The sequence below is a fragment of the Mus musculus genome, chromosome 2 (assembly GCF_000001635.26).
Source record: "Mus musculus strain C57BL/6J chromosome 2, GRCm38.p6 C57BL/6J".
Taxonomy (NCBI): domain Eukaryota; kingdom Metazoa; phylum Chordata; class Mammalia; order Rodentia; family Muridae; genus Mus; species Mus musculus.
The window spans coordinates 151491988-151517582 of NC_000068.7; the positions used below are offsets into that span (position 1 = coordinate 151491988).

The 25595-nt window shown below is 44.9% G+C and overlaps 1 protein-coding gene across 2 annotated transcripts; it reads left to right on the top strand.

Moving 5' to 3' along the window:
* The first annotated feature begins 2194 nt into the window (after positions 1-2194).
* Positions 2195-19323, top strand: Nsfl1c (NSFL1 (p97) cofactor (p47)). Of its 2 annotated transcripts, NM_198326.3 has the most exons (10): positions 2195-2425; positions 4597-4694; positions 8728-8802; positions 10468-10473; positions 11027-11192; positions 12124-12216; positions 13366-13475; positions 14260-14397; positions 17522-17686; positions 18920-19323. In NM_198326.3, the coding sequence occupies exons 1-10, from the start codon at positions 2321-2323 to the stop codon at positions 19080-19082; spliced, it is 1119 nt and encodes a 372-aa protein (NP_938085.1). In that variant the 5' UTR covers positions 2195-2320; the 3' UTR covers positions 19083-19323. The 2 variants fall into 2 exon arrangements, with proteins under 2 accessions (NP_938085.1, NP_001278003.1); NM_001291074.1 differs by lacking the exon at positions 10468-10473.
* The last annotated feature ends 6272 nt before the right edge of the window (positions 19324-25595 follow it).

Sequence of the window (25595 nt, forward strand, 5' to 3'; positions counted from 1 at the left end):
CCTGTACTTTCACAGAAGAGAGATATGCAAACTTTTAAAACAAACCCTCCCGGTCTGTCTGTGATGCCCAGAACCTCCTTCCAGCAAGGTAGCAAATAGCCAGTAAGTGCAAACTGACCTGGAATGAGAGTACTGAAATAGGGATGGTGTGGGTTTGGAAATCTGAAAAGCATAATGTGCACTTAAGCTGGGCTATTCGAGGAGTAGAGTGCCATGGACGCCATAGGTGGTGGTGATGATGATGATGATGGTGATGGTGATGATGGTGATATATGTGTATGTTATCCTGGAGTAATGTTGTTGTTCTGGTGGTGGTGGTGGTGGTGGTGGTGGTAGTGGTGGAGTGTGTGTGTGTGTGTGTGTGTGTGTGTGTGTGTGTGTGTGTTAGTCTGGAAGCCATGAGTATTGTGTGGAGTGCCCTGGATATTTGGGAGAACATGTGGAATGGACTAACTGGAAGCTATAGGTTCTGGGTACATTTCATACCTGAATGACAAGAAAGTCAGCTTTAAATTGAAACCAGAACTTGACCACAGGTGGAGCTGTGGGTGATGCTGTGTATATGTAGAGAGACAGCGAAGATAGAGGCTTGGTCAGTCTTTCTCCAAACTTCCAGGCTAGGACATTTGTTTAAAACTGGGATTGAAACTATAGCCTCTCCCATGACAGGCAAGGCCTCTGGCACTGGGCTGCATCCTCTGCCTTTTAGCATGGATTCACTTTCTCACCAGGTTTAGTTTTGTTTCCCAGACTGACTTTAAATATGCTCTGCAAGGTCACTCTTTCAGTCTCAGGCACCTGAGAAGCTGGGACGGCAAGGCCCAGGTTGTACTTTTCATTAGGTGTGGTCCTACTGAACCTCTGGTTTCTGTCTTTACCTGTAAAATGGGAATACTAACCTCTACCTAGCAGAGGTTTATTTTATGATGAAATAGATAATAATGTGAACACAGCACCTTCAGCAGGCTAAGGGAACCCTAATGCCCTGCACCCACAATTATTCCTATAGTCTTCTTGATAGCTGTCAGGCTGGGCAGAGGGCTGACTATGAATCGGACCAGCATCAAAAGCAGATAGGGTTCTCCTTACTGCTTCTCTGCAATGTGTTAGGTTCCAAATGGCCTCTGTGGGCCTTTTCAGTTGGTTACAGTGGGACTGATCTGCAGTTATACCAAAGGACGGTATTCACACCAATCCAGTGCTGTCGCGTTTGCAGCCATGCCCGAGGCTGGCTTAGAAGTTGGAGATGCCCCTGGCAGAGCTACTTCCTGCTCTTCATTCTCATAGTATGACTCTGTGGAACAAAAAGACTGAAAGGGGCTCTTGCATAGACCACTCCCTGTGAGATCCTCATTGTCTGATCCATGTGTTATTTCATCCATTCACTTATTCATTCATTCACACATTCATTAGTAGTGGCTTCATGCACAGTGAATGTGGCTCTGAGTCAGGCATAGGAAGAAGAGGAGAAAAACAAAGCATATAATCAGCTGACAGGAACCTCACTGAACACTCAATAAGTTCTGGTAGAATAATTGCTGGTCACCAACTTAGCAGATTGTAGGATGGTAACAGTTTAACCTTGAAAATGAGGGATAAATAGATGGACTTAGGAGGCTCCCAGCTTCACTTGTCCCCACTTTCACTTGAGGGGCAGCACTGTTGGAGAGAGAGCTCTAAACTTTCTCTGTAGGTGACACATGTCCATCTTACCTCTGCTCTGAGTCTCCTTGTCCTGGGCCAGCCTGCCAGTGGCAATGCAATGGTGATTTGCTAGATGCTGTGGAAAGTGGCAGGCTGAGACTTATACTAGTTTAAGATAGGAAACCATGGGGATGTGAGCATCGGTTAGAACTGTTAGGGTCAAAGGACATAAGCAACAAGAAGACAGGATACTTTGTTTTATCTCTGTTATTTCCACAGCCCTTGGAAGAGCATCAAGCCATAGACAGCGTAATGCTTCAAGAAGGAAATTAATGTGCAAATAAATAATTAACGAAATAAAGGGATGAGACCATGAGTAATTTCCAGGATCTGATTTCGGGACTACTTCATCCTGTGGGAAAACCAGCCCCTCCCTACTCACTTCCATCGACCTTCTACTTCAGCCATTAAGGTGAGGCTCACATAGGGGCCACCAGAGGGCGCGAGGCGGCTAGGTTTCCCACACGGAGGGCTTTTCCTGTGGCACCGCATTGGGCGGAGCCTACGAGCAGGCGCCCAGCGGCTGGACGCGGTAGAACGGCGGGCGGAACGCAGACCTGGGGTTCGGGCTGTTGCAGTGTCCGCCGGAGCGGTTTGGGAAGTGCACGGGGCGAAGATGGCGGAGGAGCGGCAGGACGCGTTGAGGGAGTTCGTGGCGGTGACTGGCACTGAGGAGGACAGGGCCCGTTTCTTCCTGGAGTCGGCTGGCTGGGACCTGCAGGTAGCGCCGCGAGGCGGGCCGCTTCGGACGGGCTGGGGAATACGGAGTGCGGCGTCGGCTCTGCGATCCCTACGCGGCCGAAGCGCACAGTCATCCCTGCGGGGCTGGGCCCTGCCTGGCCCAGGCCTCATGGTGCCTGGGGTCGCTTGCCACGCGTCACCGGCCTGGCTTGGAAGTTCATGGAGGCGGGCGGGCCCTGCTTTGCAGGGCCTCTGTTTTCCTGCGGGCTCGCAGTGTTGGCGAGACTTTGGGCGCTGCCGCAGTCCGCGTGGAGTCGTCGCCTGGGGGCGTGGCTGCCACGGCGAGTGCCTGCGGGTGGCCGGGTGGAATCGAGTGCCCTGCTTCCAGATGGAGCCCCACCGAGGTCGCGGTGGCCTTCCGATTCCGCTTCTGCAAGGATGCTGTGCTGGTGGGGGAAACCCTGCAAGGCATCAGCCCACGCCCCACTCTTGCCTAATTGCAGGGAGAAACTACCTGTGGGATTGTGGCGCACGTTTGGGGTCTCTGCACATTTCGTAGTTAACTGTAAAATGGGAATTTCTTAGGACTTACTGTCTTGTTCACTGGCATGTAGTAAATAGTCACTAAGGAATTAATTTAGAAGGCAAAGCTCCACCAGGCATAAAATGTTGCACACTTCTGATCCCTAGAGCAACACCCATCTCTTATTGCTCAGAAACACAGTAATTAATGTTAGAAAGAATTGATTGCATAAATGTCCTTGGCCAGCCTACATCTTAGGTAGATGACGATGACTAATATTTCTTGAGTACCTACAACAAGCCAGGCACTGTTCAGCATTACAGAATGTCTCATTTACATGTCTCACATTGCAGCTGAGACTTGGAGGATAAATAACTTGCTGAAGAGCTAACTACTAATTAAACAGGTAAAGACTAACCCTATCTTATGGATAAGGAATTGGACCCTCAAAGGGACACCGAATGTGCTCACTGTGTGAGCTTTCTGATGTAACCATGTCTACTGACTGTAATATTTAGCTTCCCAAACATTAGGGATCTTTATTCCTTTAACTCTTTCAGCACTCTGGAGGCAGAAGATCTCTGAGTTCGAGACCAGCCTGATCTACATAGTTCCAGGAGTAAATAGTCCCTCTTTCAAAAACATAACAAACAGAAAGATGCTCTTAAAGGCGCTGTGAAGCCTCTGTGCTGAGTGGAAATACATAAGAGAAAAGCTTCTATCCCAGTAGATCATCCGAACTGAGGCTCTTACCTGTGTGGTAACTTGACTAGCAGTGCCAGGACTTGAATGCAGGTTCTCTAAATGTCAGTTTAGTACAACTCCTACGATGGCACATGACTTCCCAGAAGCTGGTTATACTACATGAAGAATACCTTCAGACTGATTGTCCCATGACAGCTCATTTCCTCCTAGACAGTTGGTTACCTTTTAGACAGGAGGTGCCTCCTCCATCTCCGTGGGACTTCATTGTTCTGTCTTCTCTCTTTGTGTGGAGAATGTGTGATAAATCAATGCCTTCTCATTGAGTTGGCGACAGTCACAAATGACCAAAGGACTCATATGAAGGGCTTTCACATGTGTAAAGCTAAGGTGACTGCGTTAACTTTAGTGATTATCTCCTTCAGTTTTATAGGTTTGGTGGAACAGCATCCCCATTTCAAACAGGAACCGGGCTTCACAAAGAAAGGAAATGTAGCATCTGTCCCTATACTCTTCTTCCTCTTAGAACATAAGCTTGAGGGCCTGAGCATGCTGCCTGGGGTTGAACCTGACCCCACTTCTTACCTCCAGAAGCTGTCTTCATTTTGCAGTCCATTTGTGCCAGCTATAAAGTGAGACAATAATGATACTAATTACGAAATTCTGAGTAGATTAAATGAATTAATATATAGTGTACAGACGACCTGACACATGGATAAATAATAGTTGGTGGTCTTCCTTTATGTTTTTCATATTAATTTTATTTAGTATCTTTGTTTCCCTTGGTGGGTGGATTTCCCCCTGAAGTAATATATCCCCATCTTCACTTCCAGGCTAACATGTCTATTGCCTTTTCATCTAATCTTCTTTGGTTCCAGGTGTAGGAACCAAAGTATGGGTTTTGTCTTCATGTTTTTGTTCCATTGTGAGATATGTGTCAGATGAAAGCCTGGAGGGTCCCAAAGTACTCTGTCTGTGTGTTTTAGATTGCACTTGCAAGCTTTTATGAGGATGGAGGGGATGAAGACATTGTGACCATTTCACAAGCAACCCCAAGTTCAGTGTCCAGAGGCACAGCTCCTAGGTAAGGACCAACTTCAGTTGCTACATGAATGTTTCCAGAAAAGGGACTTTCCTTTCTGACTTGACAGATTATGAACCAAGAGGTTTAAAGATCAACTAAAAAGAACTGAGGGATTCAAAGGTCAACTTACAAGGGTTTTTTTGTGGCTTGGTTTGTTTGTTTGTTTGTTTGCTTGCTTGCTTCCTTGTTTTTGTTTTGAATGTGAGTGGGTGTTCTGCCTGCCTGTATGTTTATGCACTGTGGGGACCAGAAGAAGGCATTGGATTTCCTGAAACTGGAGTTAATACATGATTGTGGGCCACCATGTGGGTGCTGGGACTTGAACTGGGGCTTCTGGGAGAACATTCAATGCTCCTAACTGCCAAGCCATCTCTCTAGCCCCTACTTAAGATCTTTAAGGGCTGTGTTTATGAACTTTGGGGAGTCACTTGTCTTATTTCTGGACTAGGAGTGCCATAGTAGAGATGAGGTTAATGGCCTGTCACACTAGTAAGATGATCATGGAAATAGATACCTCTTCTGAAGTTGACACGGGGAGTTAACTAACATTTGTGTTATGCCACCTTCCCTAGACCTTTGGCCACAGTCAATCACTTTTGTGATTGGCTCATGAGGAGAATGTTGGCCTTCCCAGATTCTCTCTACAGAAGCGTCTGAGCTCCCACACTTCTTTCATACTTTTAGTCTAATTGCACTTACTCCAGGGTATATGTTGTCAGAAAATTTTGCTGGGTTTGAATTCAACTCCAGTATGTAGAAAAAATGTCTCTCTACTATGAAGTGGTAAATTCTCACAGAGGGTCTCTGAGCTTTAAACTACATTTTTTCCCTTTGAGAAACACTAACACCAAATCTCATTGGTCCTTCATGTCTTTCCCTGCCTCCCACAGAAGGGGGGGGGGGTCACAGGAAAGTGATCTTTTCAATTATTTGCAGTGAGATACTGATGAAATACTGTAATGTTATTGCCTGCGGGGTGGGTTGTAAGTATATGGGCTGCTGGCAAAGGTGGCAAATTTGTGATCCAACCTCACTTTGGGTTATTGACATGTCAGAAGTACCAAGGAGGAGAAATTGAAATGTAGCCTCTAATGCTAGTCATTTGTCCCTCCTCTCTTCTTCCACAGTCCAGAATAACCCTTAGCGCATCAAGGGTTTATTAGTGTAGGGCCAGGGAGGCTAACTACCCAGGTTCAGGCTCAGAGACTCATGACTTGCGACAGAGTATTTATCTCAGTTTCTCAGTTTTCATCACTGTCAAATGGAAATTGTAATAGTGTCTGCTACTTAGCAGAGTCAGTGAATTAACCCAAGCCAGGCGTGGTGGCACACACTTTTAACCCTAGCACTTGGAAAGAAGGTGAGTTCAAGGCCAGCCTGATCTATATAGGACAGCCCCAGCTATGCAAAGAGACCTTGACTCAAAAGCAAAAAGCCAGACCTCAGAGCACACTTCCTTTAATCCCAGCACTGCCTAGGCAGAAGCAGGTAGAGCTCTGCCACCCTGTCTCAAAAACAAACAAACAAACAACCCAACTTTATGTAGTACTTAGAGCATAATATGTTGCCTACTATGACTGACACTGTACCCTGCCTCATTCCACAACTGGCAGGTGGGTGTGGGTGGGTGGATGTGAGAGAGAGAGAGAAAGAGAGAGAGAGAGAGAGACTGAGAATCTGTGTGTTTTACAATAACAGTAAAGAACAAGGAGCTACAGCTTAACATCAGCATTAAACGTGAAAGGAATGTAAGACTGGCCAGGAGTTGAGGCCTCTTAGCCTTTCTTACTGTTTTGCTTAAGCCCTAGCTTTGACTGTGGGCTTCTGTGAAGGACAAAAGAGGACGGAAAGGGGGTGTGGCTTTTCATTGTCTTTGTTTAGGAGGAAAATGCTGACTGGATTTTCTCAGAAGAAACTAAACTGTACTAGCATCCCAAAGGAATTTGGTGGTAGTCAGGGAGCAGCTGCTCTCCAGCCTTTGACCTAGCTGTTACAGGACACTTAGCCTGCTGCTGACTGACCCCTGTTCACCTGTCATCTACCTTTCATGTTGTCTCTGACGCCAAGTGAGAACAGTCACTCTAGAATGGAGCATTTAGTGTGGAGCCCTGGAGCTTCCAGGAGGAGTCTGTAGAAAGGGATAGTGGAATGTCTTTAGATTAAAATTACTGTAGGTACAGGTTTAACTATACTTTGGCAGGTATCTTCTGGCAAGAGAGTCTATTAGATTCCCATAAGAAGAATCTAATAAGGTGTTTTGCATAATTTACTGTGGGAGGAAGTCTTAAGCTCAATATAAACCATTATCATTGCTGAGCACTCAGTGCATCTTTTTTTGTCATCCACCTTGGGTGAGTACTGTACTGTTCCCACTGTATCGATGCAGACACAAGAGCTGGGCTTCTTCCCTAGATCACACAAGCCAGCAAATGGAGGGTAGAAGTCCGAGCTCTTCTGCTTCCTGAGTCTCAGTTTTCTGTGCAGCATGTTGCTTCTCATGGATGCTCAGAAGTCCTCCAAAGTCTTTCCTGAATCTGCCTTTCTCATCTTAACCCCTTTCCTTTTCTTAAATCCTTTGTTCCAACCAAACTAGTTCCTTTGATGGCCCATCTCTGTGATATGTGTGGTTCTGTCTTTGTTGGTGTCCTCTAAATTGCTGTAGTGGCTGTCTTGCTTTCTGCCTGTCAATCTCAGTTCACATCCCACACCCATGTTTGCCTTCATCCTTGCTCCTCTGCTGAGCAGCACACCACAGCCCTATTCCTCAGAACTCCAGTTGCAACTCTAAATCTGTTTATAAGTAACATCTCTCTCATGTTGTCTTGAACCCTTTTCCTGATAATTTAACTTTTCATATTAATAAAATGAGAAGTAGGAGAGTTTTTGCACTAGCCATCTGTCTGCTGAAGCCAGAGATAACCCCTCAAACTTCTCCTCCACACCCTGTGGGGTTCACCCAACCCCACCCCCTGAATATTAGGAATAGGACTTGGCAGGAGAAGTGCCTCATGCCTATAGTCTGAGCACCTGGAAAACAGGCATGAGGATCTAAATCTAAATAAAAGATCTAAGGAAACTTTTTAAAAATTATCCTGCAGTAGAAATAGGCTGAGAGCTCTATGCTCCCTGCCACCCACACATTGATTCTGCAGGACTCCTTGACCTTTCTCTAGTGTGTAGTCTCTTGTCTCTGCATTTACATAAGTGTTTTCCATAATGCTATTTTAGTTCCCATTTCCCACTATCTCCACCATCCTTTTTTCACTCAGTCTCCTGTTCACCGGTTCCTTGGTAATGGTCCAATTGTGCCTTTTTGTAGGAAGCCTTTCCCTCACGGGAGACAAGAGGCTTTGTGTTCATAAGGTCATGTGCACTGATACAGCCCCTGTTGTGCATCCTTATAGTAGATAGTTGCTTATCTGTGCCACTAGCCTGTAATACCAGTGTCTAATTTTTACCTTTATAAATCTAACATTTAGTTAATGCCTTATATGTTAAAAGTTACATAATAAGACTATTCAGTAGTAAAAAAAATTTTTTAATTTTATATGTATGAATATTTTGCCTATGTGTATGTATTTGCATCGTGTTTGTGCCTGGTACCCACAGAGGTCAGAGAGGGTGTTGGATTCCCCAGAACTGGAGTTACAGATATTTGTGAGCTACTATGTGTGTTCTGGGATCCAAATGTTGGTCCTCTGCAAGAGCATCAAATGCTCTTAACCACTGTGCATTCTCTCCAGCTCTCAGTAGTTTTCTTTAAAAACAGTGAATAACTCATTCCCCCATTTCCAGAACAGCTTAAATTGGATTCCATTTTACCTCACAGTAGCATTCGCTAATTTATTCTCAGTCCTGTGTGACCTTAACAGACAAATGCCACGCCCTTTCTTATCTATACTTAGGTCAGTCTTTTCATCTGTGTTGTCTTCATACCACAGCATCTCACTCAAGTGTGCAACTCACCAGTTGATACAGGCGTTGCCTTTCTTTAACTCTTCCTGATATAATTTTTGCTCCTTCCTGTCTCCAGTGATAATAGAGTGACATCCTTCAGAGACCTCATTCATGACCAAGATGAAGAGGAGGAGGAAGAGGAGGGACAGAGGTAAGGCTTTGAGAGGGAGCACAATTTATCAAAGTACACAGTGGTGTTTAAGTCACCTAGGATAAGGCGTGAGACACATGTTCACTATTGCCAACCGTCACTGCTGTGCATAGGGGTATAATATCCTAAGAGCAGTTTGCTCTCGGTAGGTTAGCAGTAATTCCCATCTCATTGCTATACCCCCCTCCCCACTTTGTCATGTACTGGGGCTTTTTTTATTTCTCTCTCTAATTGTTACAGGGAGGTATTTATAGAAGAATATTATAAAGAGGGAAGCAAAACTTCTAAGAATGAGAAAGTTACCAAGTTACCCATAATACCACAACATAGAAATAGCCAAGTATCTTCTTGTGGTATGTTTTTATCCATATAAATAACTTACACAATAAGTAGAAAAATAGGGTTGTAAATGTGTGTCCTCCCAACACCATCATACTGTTTTTACTTTTAGGAATCTTGTAATAGAATTATTGTTTCATTGTAGAAAATGAGACTTACAGAATGAAAGTATAGTGTTTATCCTTTGATAATTACCATTAATATTTTGTTATGTTTCTATGCAGTCCTTGTTCTGATTATAACATGGTGAAGATGATTAGTTTCTTGTGTTGGATTAAGCAAGGTCTTAGATACTTCCCTGCTGACACTGAAATTCCTGTTTTCCATGACTTTGCTAGCCCATATGTCCCATAGTTTTGGTGAGTCTGTGTCTATACTACTGTAAATGTCAATTCTGTGAACACCGTTTATGTTAATCTTTGACCAGTTTTGAATTATTTCCTTACAGTAATTTCTCTAACAGAAACACCAGGTCAAGAACATAATACTTTTAAGGCTGTTATTCACTGGCTCCCAGTTATTAAACTAAGACTTAAAGTTCCTTCAACTAAGACTTTTCAGCCCAGGCAGACTGTATTTACGTGGATTGAACAAGAATAATCTGGCTATAGCCTCATTTCTCAGGTGTTTATTCTCCATGGGTCCGCTTTGGTCTTTCAAGCATTCCTCAGGGAGATGAGAAGATAACCATTGTAGAAATGTAGTGACTTCTCTGTAGAGATCTGAGGAGTCACATGTTCATGTAGTGCTTCACACTACCTCAGAACTTTGCTTTTAAATATACTGGAGACTTGTAGATATTGGTAATTTTAAGGTTCTGTACTCCTCAAGTAGAAGGGCACTAATTATCACAGCCCCAGCCTAGCTTCCAAATACCACCTCTATCTTCTCCAGCCTGGTCACAGCTTCCATTGTGACCTTCCACTATTTCACAGCCCTTTAGCTTCCTTGGTTACTTTAGACCCCACTCACTTTAGACCTGAAACATTCTCAGCCAGGGCCTAAGTGTTGCCTCCTGTTAAGACTGGTGAGGAAGCAGCTACATGATAGCACCTTCTTAGATCCAAATTTTAAAAAGTGCTGGTTTAATCTCAAGCTGATCTTGGACTACTAGAGTACTACTAGGTATCTTGGAGCTTATTTCTGAGATTGGAGCTTTCCTGGCTTCTAGTGCATCTCTTGAGGCTCCCAATGTACATCATAAGAATGGCAGGTGAAGTGAGTCTTGGGGGAATTATGGTGTGGTGTCAGTCAGCCTCACACGTACATTGCTCTGCTTGCTCTTTTGCATACATCTGCTGATTTGAACCTCGACTCTGACTTAAGGAGCAGGTAGGTAGGGCATGTAATCCTTCTTTCATTTTAAAGCAATAAAGTATGCAAAGCAGTGCACTGGCTTACTATTCAGGTCATACAATTGCAGAGCCAGGACTGGATCCTAGCTGCTTGTACTAACTACACCACCAACATTAATCCAAAACTCTTAGAGTTAGCTGCTTCTGACTAGGACCACAGTTGCCTCCTGGAAAGGGGCTTGCAGAAGGATGGTTCCTGCTGAGAGCCTCCTTCATTAATGTGTTGTTGTGCATGCCTGGAATGTTTTTCCCCCATCTCTTACCTGATAACCTCATCCTCAAGAGATCCCAGGAAATAGCAGCCTTGGTTGTTGTCCCTGTCTCCCCATCTCCATGCTGCCACCACCATTGTCCCTGAGACCCTCACTGACTTGATGGCTGCTCCCTTTGCATCATATCTGCTTGCACCCTTATGTGTTTTTCTAGCTAGTCAATAAGTTTCTTAAAGACAATATACCCTTTGCTTCAGTGCACCCAGAACCTGGTACATCTTCTGTTTATTTTTGGTATGTTTGGCATTTCACACACAGGTTTTATGCTGGGGGCTCAGAGAGAAGTGGACAGCAGATTGTTGGTCCTCCCCGGAAGAAAAGTCCCAACGAGCTGGTGGATGATCTGTTTAAGGGTGCCAAAGAGCATGGGGCTGTAGCTGTGGAACGAGTGACCAAGAGCCCTGGAGAGACCAGTAAACCGAGAGTGAGCATAAGGGTTGTTGTAGCCAAAAGAATTGAGTTCCACAGTGGAGAGGGAAGCCTGCTTCTCTCTAGCAGAGATTGGCTCCTTTGTTTCTTCACTTGGCTATTTGTTCTTCTGTGTAGAAGACTAATGTGTCTGTGAGCTAGATCAGAGCTCAGAAACCTACCTATCCAAATTGGCCAGCTTAGTGTTTTCCTTTATTTCACTGTAATTAAATTCATTACTGAATTTAAGGAGGGAGGAATTTTTTGTTGTTAACAATTTTTTTATTAAATATTTTCTTCATTTACATTTCAAATGCTATCCCAAAAGTCCCCTATACACTCCCCCCGCCCTGCTCCCCAATCCACCCACTCCCACTTCCTGGCCCTGGCATTCCCCTGTACTGGGACATATAATCTTTGCAAGACCAAGGTCCTCTCCTGAGGGAGGAATTTGGGGGTTTTGTTTATTTGTTTTTTGCTTTTTCAAAACAGGATTTTTCTGTGCAGCCCTGTCTGTTTTTAGAATTCTCTGTAGACCATGTTTGTTGCCTCAAGCTTACAGAGATGCCTGCCTCTGCCTCCCAAGTTGTGGGGATAAAGCTGTGCTCCATCATGCCCAGCTTCATCACCAGTTTTTATGTAAAGATTTCTGTCCTTAGGAAAATCAAAACATCATTGTTACTGTCCTATACCCATATTCCTGCATAGCCATTATTATTATGAGTTTATACTGAGAATAGTAGCTATTCCCTTTAGCTGGGTATTCCAGCTTTCACCTCTTATCCTGCCCCTGGAACAAGGGGCAAACACAAGCAAACCTTGTCCCTGTGTTTGCTATTCAGTAGTTAACAAGCTTGATCAGAATGTTACTTCTCTGCCTCATCCTAAAAATGTCTTTGTACCTGAGTAATTCCACCACCAAGTGTTTATGAACTTGTCCTTTATAGCCATTTGCAGGAGGGGGCTACCGCCTTGGAGCAGCACCAGAGGAAGAGTCTGCCTATGTGGCAGGAGAAAGGAGGCGGCATTCAGGCCAGGATGTGAGTGTCCCTTCCTCAGAGATGCTTGTGGACTGTTCATTGTGCCCATTTCAAAAGGGACTAGTTACGTGTGTGAACGAGCAGCCTCTAAAAGACGAGCCTGCTGTGGTCTCAATGGGGACTTACATAAAAATGACAGTTTTCACTTGGTGGTTAGAGGGCCAGGGCAGGAATGGGGAAGAAGATGGACACAAGGTTTCTTGAGTGTTCTTTGGATCACACACAAGGGGGCAGTGTGGTGGGGGGAGTGATTCCCTGGTATTTTGGGGATAGTTGAAGAACCTTGAAAATGCCAAAGAAGGCCTGAAATATGGATGGATTTGGTTGGTTTTGTTTTGTTTCGTTTTGCTTGAGTTTTCTTTATACACACACACCCTCCAGGCAGTGATACTATATAATTTTGAGTCTTTAAAAAAATTTAATATGCTACAAAATAATTTGGTCTACCTTTATTTCCATTCATTTCTGTGATGTATATTTTAAATCATTTTAGTTTTATTCCCAAATAAAGTCAAGCAGGAAGACAGTAAAACTTTTATAGACTTGTAGCAGTGGCCACCAGTGCATTAGCTGTTAGCCTTTCAAACTTTTTTCTGTAAGTGTGTATAGAAAGTTGACAAATTGTGGATATGTTCTTGAAATTTCTTTCTTTTTTATGTGAAGGGGACAGGGGATATGCACATGAGTACAGAGGCCAGAAGAGGGTGTTTAGATTTTCAGTAATGAGAGTTAAAGACAGTTGGGAGCCACCTGGCATAAGTGCTAGGAACTAGGAACCAAAGTTGGGTCCTGTCAGGGCACTACATGCTCTTGACCACCGAGTCATCTCTCCAGCTTCCAGATAATCATTTTTAGTAACTGCAAAATAGGGAGCCACAGCTGGGATTGAGTCATTTCTTATATAGTCACCTCGATAGCAAACTCTCCTTAGAACAATGCCCACTTCTCCTAACCTGCGTCATAGCATGTCCCTAGTTTAGGTTGGTGTGATGTATTTGGTTGATACTCCTTGTCATGTGTGTATTTGTCTGATTGTTGATGTTTTTGTAGTAATGTAAGATAGTGAAAACTCACTCATTTATAGGTTCAGTTGCATTTTCTAGGTTCCTGTCATTGTAACTCCGTGCTTATTACCTCCTGTTGTCACAGGTTCATGTAGTGCTAAAGCTCTGGAAAACTGGATTCAGCCTAGACAATGGTGACCTTAGAAGCTACCAAGACCCATCCAATGCCCAGTTTCTGGAGTCTATCCGTAGAGGGTAAGCAGAAAAGCCCATGTTAGTCTCACTTTCGTGAATGAGCTGTCAGGTGGGAAAGGAAGAAAAGTTATTAAAACAGATTTAGCACAATTTGACATAAAGATTCACAGATCACTCCAAAAACCTTGTCCATTTTTAGCTGTTTTCCTTGAGGCATAGCTAAGTAGCCAAATAAGCAGGCCGTGCTGTGACTGAGAAGGTGGAGACAGACACTTCCATAACCAGACCCTGGTGACAGAGAGTCTCTCTCCTCTCAGGCCATTGGGGTGAAAAATGCTATGGTGGCTTTGGGGGATGGAATTTCCTTCATCTCCCCAGTTCCTGTCCTCATGAAAAGCCCTCAGGGATAGAGAAAGGGAGAGATGGAGACAAAGAGGAAGAAGTGCTTGAGAAAGCAAAGGGATTGAGAGGTTTGGTCTCATCTTGTGCACTGTTCTCATTTGCTTTCTGTTGCTGGGATTAAACCCAGAATGAAAGCAACTAAAGGAGAATGGGGTTTGTAACAAGCTGCTTGTTTGCTCACTGACGCCTGCTCTGCTGGCTATCTTAATAACTAGATTCACCTGCCTAGACAGTGTCATCCTCAGTGGGCTTGGCCTTCCTACAGCACTTGTCAATGAAAACAGTCTCTTAGAGAGATGGCCGCAAGCCATTCTGGGAAAAGCAGTTCTTCAATTGAGGTTCTCTCTTCCCTGATGACTACACAGGGTATCAAGTTGACAATAACAACTTAATCAGGTTTCCATCCATCTCAAAATAAACCCACCATTGCCTTTTTCCTTAGGGAGGTTCCTGCAGAGCTTCGGAGGTTAGCGCATGGTGGGCAGGTGAACCTGGATATGGAGGATCATCGGGATGAGGACTTCGTGAAGCCCAAGGGAGCTTTCAAAGCCTTCACTGGCGAGGGCCAGAAACTGGGCAGGTGAGAAGCAGTGTCAGTTGGACCATCAGTCCCATCAGCCAGTCCTGTGTTCTCATTGTGAGGATCTCAGTGAGAGTAGTGGCAGAGTAGTTGAGTTGTGTTTCACAGAAGGGAGAGTATAGGTTCTGGAGTATGCAGACCTGAGCTAAGTCTCTGCTTGTCTTTCCTTTACAGCTGAGTGATCTTAGACTGCACAGCCTCCGTTTCCTCAGCTGTAAAGTAGGGTTGCTAAGAGTCCTTGCCCTCGGGGTTCTATAGGGAGGAATAAAGGAGCCAGTGCATGTAGAACTGTTTGGCATGAGCTGTGAATGGAGCATAGCTGCTGCTTTGACTCAGAAGGATTTCCTGGATGCTGTAAGCCTACACTAAGCATGCTGGGGTTAAGAAATTTTCAACTTCCTGTCCAGCACCGTCTCCCAGGAGTGCTGCACAAGGACATCATAGCCCTTGGAAAGGCTACTGCTCCTTAGTGTGTAGCCCAGTCAAGACTGGGATTCTGTTGCCTACAGCTGGCCTCTACCTCAGCATCCTCCTGCCACAAAGTGCTAGGGTTAGACGAATGTACACCCATCACACCTAGGCTCATTATCACTTTGTCATCCAAAATAATTCAAAGCTAAAATCTGAATTTTATTTTTCAGGTTTATCTTAAATATAAAACAAACCTCAGATTTGGGGGGTTTGCTTTTCAAGTTATATATAAAAAAAACCTTTTTATATTAAATAGTGAATGGGTCATTTACTTTAAAGGCACTGAGAAAATTCTTGAGTTGTGTTGAATATCTGTAGTAGGTTTAGGCTTCACATCCATTCATTTGAGCCACTTACCTGACAGTTTGATAAAGACTGCACATATTTCAGTTTGAAGTGTAAACAGTAGAAATGTGCTCTCAGAAAACACTTCCCAGAAGATGTCACCTCAACGATGCTGGTCTCTTCTTAATCACCGCTAATTTCTTAGCTCCAACTAACCAGCATCAATAGTCCCAATAATGCAAAGGTTTTGCTTTAGTAGTTCTGGTATCTTGTTAATCGCAGCTGATTTCAGCCCCAGCTAACCAGAACCACAGAATAATCAAACTCCAAAATAGCAATGGACCTGAAAAGAGTCTCTAATTTTCCTCCTGAAATTTCACAAGCCAGGCCTCCATTTTCTGCACTGTTCTCAACATTATCTTCAAAGCTCCTACACAACATCTGACAGAGCTCTTAACAACGAATGAATCTTCTAGCCCAAAGTTCCAAAGTCCTTCCACAGTCCTCCCCAAAACATGGTCAGGTTGTCAAGGGATTCCCCACTATGCTGGTACCAATTTGTCTTAGTCAGGGTTTCTATTCCTGCACAAACATCATGACCAAGAAGCAGTTGGGAAGGAAAGGGTTTATTCAGCTTTACACTTCCATACTGCTGTTCATCACCAAGGAAGTCAGGACTGGAACTCAAGCAGGTCAGGAAGCAGGAGCTGATGCAGAGGCCATAGAAGGATGTTCTTTACTGGCTTGCTTCCCTTGGCTTGCTCAGCCTGCTCTCTTATAGAACCAAGACTACCAGCCCCGAGATGGTCCCACCCACAAGGGGACCTCCCCCTTGATCACTAATTGAGAAAATGCCTTACAGTTGGATCTCATGGAGGCATTTCCTCAACTGAACCTCCTTTCTCTGTGATAACTCCAGCTGTGTCAAGTTGACACAAAACTAGCCAGTACAGTGACTTTAACCTAACTTTGGTCCCCATTCTACATATAAGAACCATAGCTTGGAGAGTCAGGCCTTTCCCTAGGGCCAAAGTACTGACCAGTGCCAGACTAGGCTCCTTCTAGTCTCTGTTCTTACTGCCAACACTACAGGAATCCTAGATAACTTTGAACAGGTTTTGTACCTCTAGTATATGCCAAGTGCAACATGTCCTTTGAGCTACTTTCTCAACTTTTCTGGGAAATGTTTGTTTGTTTGCTTGTCTGTCTTATTGAGATCCTCAAACTCCTGAGTCATAAGAAACCATGCCTGGCTGTTGCTGGGAATTGAACTCAGGACCTCTGGAAAAGACAAGTAGCATGATAATTGCCACTGTCCCAGGCTCGGGTCTTACAGGCCAGGAGTCTGACATAAAAGCAGCTTCTCACAGGTGTATGGTTGGTACTCTTTGGGCTCCACTTTTAATTCTCTCAGCCCCTATCTCTTCACAGAAGAGGAAGTCCATTTCTTGGACTGAAAGTTGGGCATGGTAGTTCATGCTTGTAATCCCACCACTATGGAGGCTATGGCAGAAAGATTGCAACATGCCCTAGGGCAGTGTGGGCTACATAGTAAGAGTCTGTCTCAATAAAAATTAAAAAATGGAACTTGGTTTGCCCAAGGCCACCCAGCTAATGAGTGAATTTGGATCCTGGTCCATCTCATGCTTAAAATGTGAGCACAAATAACTGGCAGAAGCTCCATCCTGTTCATTGTGTGACTAACCACTCCACTACCAGGCTCATAGCTGACCTTTAGGAATCCTTACTTCACCACCACCATAGTTGGCACATATAAAATAAATGCCCGTGTGAGTTCATTAGTAGAGCATCAGTTCTCAACCTATGGGTTGTGACCCCTTTGTGTGTAGGGGAGGGGGTGTCAAACAGCCCATGTACAGAATTCACCTAAGGTCATTGGAAAACACAGGTATTTTTCAATTCATACCAGTAGCAAAATTACAGTTATAACGTAGTAACAAAAATAATCTTATGGTTTCAGGTCACTACAACATGAGGTACTATAATATTAAAGGGTTGCAGCATTAAAGGTTAAGAACCACTGTACTGGAGGGTGCCTGCCTGAAGAACATAACACAGCCAGTCACTTGCAGTTTTGCCAAGGCTGCCTCAGTCACAGATTTGGAATGCATCCTCTAGCCATGTCAGTGAAGTTGAGCCATCCTGATCTGTGGGTTCTGTGCCTCACAACAGTCTCATCTCTCCAACTACAAGCTGTCTTCTTTCTAGACTGTCACATAGGGCACCTAGATTGATACAGGTTTGGTACATAGCAGTTGCTCAGTGAGAACCCAGAGATTTCGGCCTTGTACCTCTGTGAGGACCTTGTTTCTTTCTATACTGCCCTGATGTTCTTCTTTCTCCTCAGCACGGCCCCCCAGGTATTAAACACCAGCTCTCCAGCCCAACAAGCAGAAAATGAAGCCAAAGCTAGCTCGTCCATCTTAATCAATGAAGCAGAACCTACCACGAACATCCAAATCCGGCTTGCAGATGGCGGGAGGCTGGTGCAGAAATTCAACCACAGCCACAGGTACCTTCTCTATCTGGACTACCTTCTGCTAGCAGTGTCTGGTCCCAGAGTCTAGGATAGATCTGTGGGAAGCAGGCAGCTGTTCTCCTTCATGTACACTATCCAGCAATCCATGCCTTCCCTGGAGGAAGCAGTGGGTTGGGATGATTAATGTACAAGTAGCTGGATCTGTCCCATCTGTAGGTCTCATTCCTCCTCATTAGGATTAAGCCACCAGGTTCCTTATTCAAAGGAAGTGTCTCTGGTTTTAAACTTAGGGAAACTAAGGCACCATAGAATGAAGAGACTAGCAGAAGAGGTGCTAGGGGCCTATTACCAGTAAAGATACTTGGCAGCTCCTTTCTCTCAAAGAGGATGTCTAAGTTTCATCCATAGTGTGCTAGCTAAGCCAGGACTCAGATGTGGGCCACTGAGTAGGTAGGCAATCTTTGAGTGCTGACCAAATGTTCCTAATGTTGGTGCTTCCCTCTGAGAGAGTTGTAACCCATCTTACCAACCAGTTACTGCTTTAGCTTCACCTCACTAGTTAACCCCACCCAAGTGACAGCCTGTACAGAGTGTGGATGAGGGGTCTAGGCTGCATCTTATATCTCCAGCCTCTCATGGGCCACTACTACATAGTGGCAGAAAGAAACTTCTGTTGATAGGGTATAAGGAAGAATTCTGTTGCCAGTGGCTCTATCCTTGTGATTCCCAGGTGCAAGAATGTGCCTGGAGGAGGGTTCCTAGGACTAAGATGATGCTGGCATACAGTTGAGAAGTGCCCCCTCTGATACCAAAATAAGATGTGTCTACCCTGCTGGGATTCATGGTCTATAAGGCATAGGCTATAGTCAGATGGCCCCAGAAGTATACAACCACTTCTGTGGCAAGATGGGAGCAATAGAAGACAGCCTTCTTTTGTGAAGAGTCCCAAAGTAGAATAGAATGAAAGAAGGCTGACTGTGGAAGGAAGAAAGAAGAGAGATAAGGACAAGGAAGGAGAGCAAAATAAAGCAGGCTTTGGGACTCCAGGAAGATTGTACCTGCCAGGAATGGGGGGCTTCAGGCAGAGGAGGAAATGAGGTTGATGTGCTTCCAGGTGACAGCTTTGGCCACTCTGTAGAGAAGGGACACAGGGAAGCAGGCATGGTAAGAAGGAGCCTTCAGAAGCATTCCTCTTCCCAAAGGCCAGGGTTGGGGGCAATAGCAGAGAGCCCTATTCATTACCTCCAACTTACCCTGCTCCTCCAGGATCAGCGACATCCGGCTCTTCATCGTGGATGCCCGGCCAGCTATGGCTGCCACCAGTTTTGTCCTTATGACTACCTTCCCTAACAAAGAGCTGGCTGATGAGAACCAAACCCTGAAGGAAGCCAACCTTCTCAACGCTGTCATCGTGCAGCGGTTAACATAACCGCCCAGCTGTTGCCTCACCTCCCTAAGTGTCTCCCATGACTGTGGCCATGCCCGTGGGGATTTCCTCCCACCCCGTACACACCTAGCCCTTCCAGTGCCACGTCTCGTCCGTAGCTCTGGATTCTTAGACTTCAGTTGGACATTTGTTTTCTCTTTAGTTGTATTTCCTGGGTTTTTGTGATGATCAATGGACTTTAAAGAAAAAAAAATAAAAAACACAAAAATTTGAAGAAATACTACCAATTCTGTTATATAGAAATTCCCACTGGAGCTGTAATTGATTGCTAGAAAATCTTATCTTGGGGCGTGGTAAGGGGACTTTGCTTTCATCCTCTGCGTAAAAGTCACTGTGTACACATAATCATCTCCTGCTGTGGTCCTCCTGCTGCAGGTGGTTGTGTGGAGGATTCCTCCTAGAATAGAGGGGTTTTCTTTTGGATGTGGCACATGACAACCTTAGTGGGTTCAGGTAGGTGTCTTTTTCTAGGAAAAAAGCAGAAAATGTCACTAATGCTAGCAGCAGATACACATATGGGAATGAATGTCTTATGTATCTTGAGTGCCTTTAACTGTAGTGGTGGTCACAAGAGTCTGTGGAGAAGCAATTTTATTTGGGTATGTATAGTTAACGTGTAGCTTTGGGACGCAAGTTCTGTTTTACACTTGTTCCCTGCCCTTCGGACCTTTGACTTGCAGCAGCTTCAGGCATATCCCAGCCTGGTGAAGACATCCACCATTGAAGGCATAAAAAGGATAGTAGGGACCTTGGATAGAACCTCTTCTGCCTCCTTTACTGTACTGCTTCCTGCCCTGCCCAGAGCCAGGAGCCAATGTGATACTGTGAGCTACCAAGAAGCATCCTTAGACAGGGTCTTAGAAAACAGTGTTCTCCTGGGGTTGCAACGTCTCCGGCATATTGGTTACACCGGAACCAAAGATCTGGAAAAACAAAATTGGTCATTATAAACAGAACAAGGACAACAGAGTTTGTCCTGCATATTGAGTTGCTTGGAAGGAAGTTGGCAGCACCTCTATTTCTGCACTTCACAGGGCCCAGGTCACACTTGGCAAATGGTAGGGTGCATGGGCAAGGTTCCTGGGACCATGCTCTAATGCCCAGGCTTTCCTACATAATTCAGGCCCCTTCCACTACCTGGTTTTGCCTACATCCTCAATGATTTGCAAAGGGTCCTGGGTTTTCCCCCTGCCTGTGAAGTAAATATGGATGGCAGCTGCTTGAACTTGCCCCAGTTCTGTGCCTGGCCCACAGCCAAAGGAACTGCATAGAATGGGCTCCATGCCCAGGAAGGCTGTTTCCAGCTTCAGGCTTCTGTTCTGGAGGCTCAGGTGGAAACATCTGTCCACCCAGATGGGCTTTCATCAGATACTCTAGGGCTGTTGAACTGAGGGCAGTTCTCCACTGCATCATTGTGGATCATCCTAGCATTGCATGACAAGTAGGGGAATCACTTGAAACTAAGTAGGCTGTGCTTAGCATGCATTACAATGCCTGGACATGTCTTGATCTGTCGGAAGAGTACTTCTTATTCACCAGAGTAAAGGTAAGTTAATTATGATGCCTGTTGTGGGGGATAGGATCCCACTGTTTGCTCTGGCTGGTCTGGAAGTTACTATACCTCCATGTCAGGTTTCATGATGCCTTTTCTAACAAGTGCAGTTCAAGCTTGTTCAAAGAAACATGTTTGATCTTACTACACCAACCAACTCACAAGTAGAGTTATATACATCTCTTCCTCCTTAGAAGATGATTATGGAAGGAAGGAAGGAAGCATGCAGGCAGGGACTGAGCACATTCTTGGCTTTAGATGATACTGCCGCAGTTCCTTCCAGAGTACCACTAGCTGTTTCCTGCCATCAATACAATAGAGCATGCCCCTCTCCGCCAGACTCTTCAGGGTGACTTGGAATTTACTAAGAGCAACTGGTACAAACATAGGCCCCCTGCTGCTCCCTCTTTCTAACCTGCTCTGTTCTAACCACTAGATTCAAGACAGCTACTATCTGAGACCCTTTCTCAGGCCCAAATAAAAGGTCTTCCTTCTTACAAATGGGTGTGGCTCTGTTTTAATGGTCTGACTGTCTTCCTAGCTCCTTTCAGAGAGAGCAAGCCTGAGAAGCAGGGTAGAAAGCACATGGTCGAAGCATCTTACCTGTTCCCAGTCTGAGCCAGATCTTGCACATGATCAATCTCAGTAGCTCTGTCTCCCCCCCCTCCCCCCAATATGGTATTTTTAATAATTTGGGGATTTCACACTTGCTTCCTATCCCCATTCCTCGCAGGTCCACCCTTGATCTGCATACACCCAAATTATTCCAAGTCCAATTTGTGTTTCCCATATACTCATTGGAGCATGCTCAGACTCCCAGTGGCCACCCTTAAAGAGAACTGAGTCCTTCCCCACACGGCAGCAGCCTCTCTGGCACCTGCTGGGCCTCGTGGCTGCTCCAAGGAACCTGGTAGACCCTGTGTCAGTACCTTTATCCCTCGATGCCACCTAGGTGCTACTTGCCATTAGCTCCCTGGCCAGCTTCCTTCATCTCTCATGTGGAGTAAGCAGTAATTCCATGGATCTGCCCTTAACCAACATCATGTCTCACCCAGCAGAGGGCTCCTTTCACCACATTAACCATATGCTATGGCCTGATTCTCTAGTGCCCTGTGTGCATTTGATTGTGCCTGGAAACTCCTAAGGGACCTTGCAGGATCAGCTCCTGCCTACTACTATCAGCTCCCCGACATTCTCTGGCCTGTTTATTTGCTCCTTGCCTGATACAACATATACTGTCCATTTGTGTGTGTGTTTACTTTGGCCCTCACTAGAGCCTAACCTCTACCAAGGCAGGGTGTTTGGTATTCTTCACCCACACCTGGCTATGTTCAGCAGTAGTGGGGCAGATGAAATTGAAATGGAGTTGAGATTCTTATGTAAAGGATACACCCCCACTCACAATCTTCCCAGTAGGCTCTCAGCCAGAGAGGTAGCTTTTTAAAGAACATTGGTTACTCTAGCTTCATTCTGTGCAGATGGTTTAAAAAAAAAATGCAGACTAAAACCAGATGAACTTAGGAGGTGAGACATGCTGTGAAGAGAATGTTTCAGCACCTGGCTTACCAGTTACTGCCTACTGAGAACCTGAGGTTGTTGCCAGGACTTGAGCTACCACAAAGAATGCCAGCTACTGCCATTATTTTCACACTAACTTTGTACTTTACCTCCAATGGAAAAATGGGCAGAACTACATTTGAACCATTCACTGTTGTACTGCAAAGCCAGACTTCATGGTTGTTCTGCTGTGAAAAAGGCCCAAAGGACAGAGGTGGCAGTGATGGCAAGGGAGTATGGAGGAGTCTAGAAGAGAGCACCTGAGAGTTGGGTGGTAAAGGATGCCTGGAGATTGGTTTTTTTGAAAAAGAGGAAGCCACTGGACATGGTAGTACATGCCTTTAATCTCAGTACTCAGAGGCAGAGCAATCTATTGTGAGTTCCAAGACAGCTAGCGCTGTGTAAAGAGACCCTAGAGAGAAAGGGTGAGGGTGGGAAGTAGGCAGAGACAGCTGCAGAGAGTTAGGGTTGGGGGAAGAAACTTTCCCATAAGAGCCAGATCTAGCAGACAGGTGGTGTAGACAGGCAGATTTGGCTTTGAGTTTAGGTTCCATTTTCTGCTAGGTATGACCTTAAAGCAGTCACTTAAGCTTCTGTAGTTTTGTGTATCTCATTCAGTAGAGAAATTATCGTGGTCCCTACACTGAGGGGACTAAAGAGATCTGTGAAATGTTCGACTCTAGGAAGAACTTTCTAATGAGTATAGTTGCCATCTATTGAGCCCTTAGTGTGAGCACTTGGGCAGGCATGACCTCCTTAATTGAATACTTAGGAGGCAAGTGCTTTGATTATATTTATCCAGGGAGAAACTGTGCCTTATAAATATCAGGTACCTTATACAATAAGTAACTGTAGATGCACAGAATTGGAGAGGTGAAACCTTCTCAAGGGCTTATCTGTAATACTAACAGAACTAAGACTGAAACCAAGGATCATCATATACATTTATCCTCATGCCCTCTCTACCCTGAGCAGACCCTTCATGACTCAAGGAGAGTTCCAGCTGAACAGACTATAATGGGGTGCTTAGTGTGACCTTGTGAGACTACGAAGAAACTGGGTCCCTTAGACAAAAGAGGGTCAAGCATCCCTACAGCCCAAGGTAAGGTACTGTCCACACACAGGGCTTGCAAAGAGATTGAAAGGGTTATGTGATATTTCTCATCCCACAACAAGGCCAACTTATTGAAGAGTTTTCTTCAAAGTTGCTGAAAGGCTTTAGGTCTCCAAGGAAGGGGAACAAGATTTCCTTTCCCCTTGGCCAAGAAGTGGGGTCTCCTAGAGACAGCTAGAGAATTTGGAGGTGGTGTCAGTGATAGCTAGGCCTTTGCCTCACACAAACCTAGTATGAGAGAGATGTTGTAGGCACAGAGAGAACTCGGTGCCTAGGAAGGTCTGGACCCCAGGACTCTACAGAGCCTCCCAAGGGTACAGGATAGCCCATAGACAGCTGGCCTGGACTCTAGGGAACTAACTACTCTAGGGACTGAGAAGCCTGTGTGGAAGCCTGACCTTGGATTGAGGAATGGGGAAAAAGCAAGCAGCCAGACAGGAATTTATTTGGCCTTGTCCAAGGGCGTATAGGCACGTGCTCCCAGGACCCTGGACCAAAACCCAAAGAGCCCTCTGTTTTTGGATAGGCTTTCAGAGCACCTGGGCTTCTTATTTCTGGAAGCCATCGGGCCCTTCCTGCCTTTCACCTCTCCTGCGACCAGGACCCTGACACAGTGAACCTATACCTCTAAATGAATACATTCTTCTTTTTTCATTGTTGGATATTTTTGTTATTTTTTGTAGAGGTGTTTTTGTTTTTAATTTATTCACTTCACGGCCAACATAAACCCCCCTCTCCTCTCTCACACACAGATCTTCCTCTCATTCCTCGTCCCTTTCTCCTCTGAAAAGGGAGAGCTCCCACCCCCAACCCTCCCCCTGGGTATCAACCCCACTCCCAGCACATAAAGTCATTGCAGGACTAGTGCATTCTCTCCCACTGAGACCAGGTGAAGCAACCCAGTTAGGGGAACAGGATCCATAGGTAGGCAACAAATTCAGGGACTGCCCCTACTGTCAAGCTGCACATCTGTTACATATGTGTGTGGGGTGGAGAAGCTAAATCCGGCCCATGCTCACTCTTCATTTGGTGGTTTAGTCCAGTTCAGTAGTATCAGGATAGCAAGCATAAGTCAGCAGCAGTGGTACAATCCAGCAGAAACAGCATGGCCTACAGCAAATTAGCACGAGTCAGCAGGACCAGCAGGAATGCTAGGAGTTCTCTGCCATGTGGCTCTCAATGAAGTACAGATCAACAAAGTCAAAGACAGAAGACCAAGGAAGCACTGCAAAGCTAGCTATGCAAGAGCACTATCACTGTCCACTGAGTCCTATTATACTCTCTCCAAACATCACAAGTCCTCCCACGGGTATTGCCTCAGCAAAACACCGTGTGAGTCTATCTTAGCAAAACACCACATGAGTCTGTATTAGCTGACATATCCAGAAACTTCCACTTCACTCTGCCCATCAGCCCGAGTACACAGAAGCAGCCAGAATACCACCAGAAGTTTTTTGGTATGCTTCTCTCTATGAAGTCACAACAAATGACCTGTAAAAAATGGAAAGGCTTCCCAATGCCATCTAGTGTCATTGACTGTCTGTTGGGTTATATTTATATTCCTTCTAGAACATCGTGCATCCTCTCACATGTCTGCTCTAGCAAAACTTCTTTTCACCTGTGTACCCCAGTAAAATATCATTTACCTGACTTTCCAAAGAAGCCATAAGTTCCTACTTTACACACCTGCACCCTTGGGGTGAAGCCGGCTTGATCATGGTGGATGATGTTTATGATGTATTCGTGGATTCCGTTTGTGAGTATTTTATCGAGTATTTTTGTATCCATGTTCATAAGGGAAATCGGTCTGAAATTCTCTTTGTTGAGTCTTTGGGTGGTTTAGGTCTCAGGGAGACTATGGTCTCATAGAATGAGTTTGGCAGTGTTCCTTCTGTTTGTATTTTGTGGAATATTTTGAGGCGTATTTGTAGTATTAGCTCTTCTTTGAGTGTCTGATAGAATTTTGTACTAAAACCATCTGGCCCTGGGCTTGCTTGCTTGATTGATTGATTGATTGATTGATTGATTGGCTGGGAGATTTAATGACTGCTCCTATCTATTTCCTTTGGGATCATAGGACTGTTTAGTTTGTTTACCTGTTCTTGATTTAATTTGGTAAGTGGAATCTGTCAAGAAAATCATCTGTTTCATTTAGATTTTTCCAATTTTGTGGAGTGCAGGCTTTTGAAGTAGTATCTAGGGATTCTTTGGGTTTCCTCAGTGTCTGTTGTTATGTCTCCCTTTTCATTTCTGAGTTTGTTTATTTGGATGC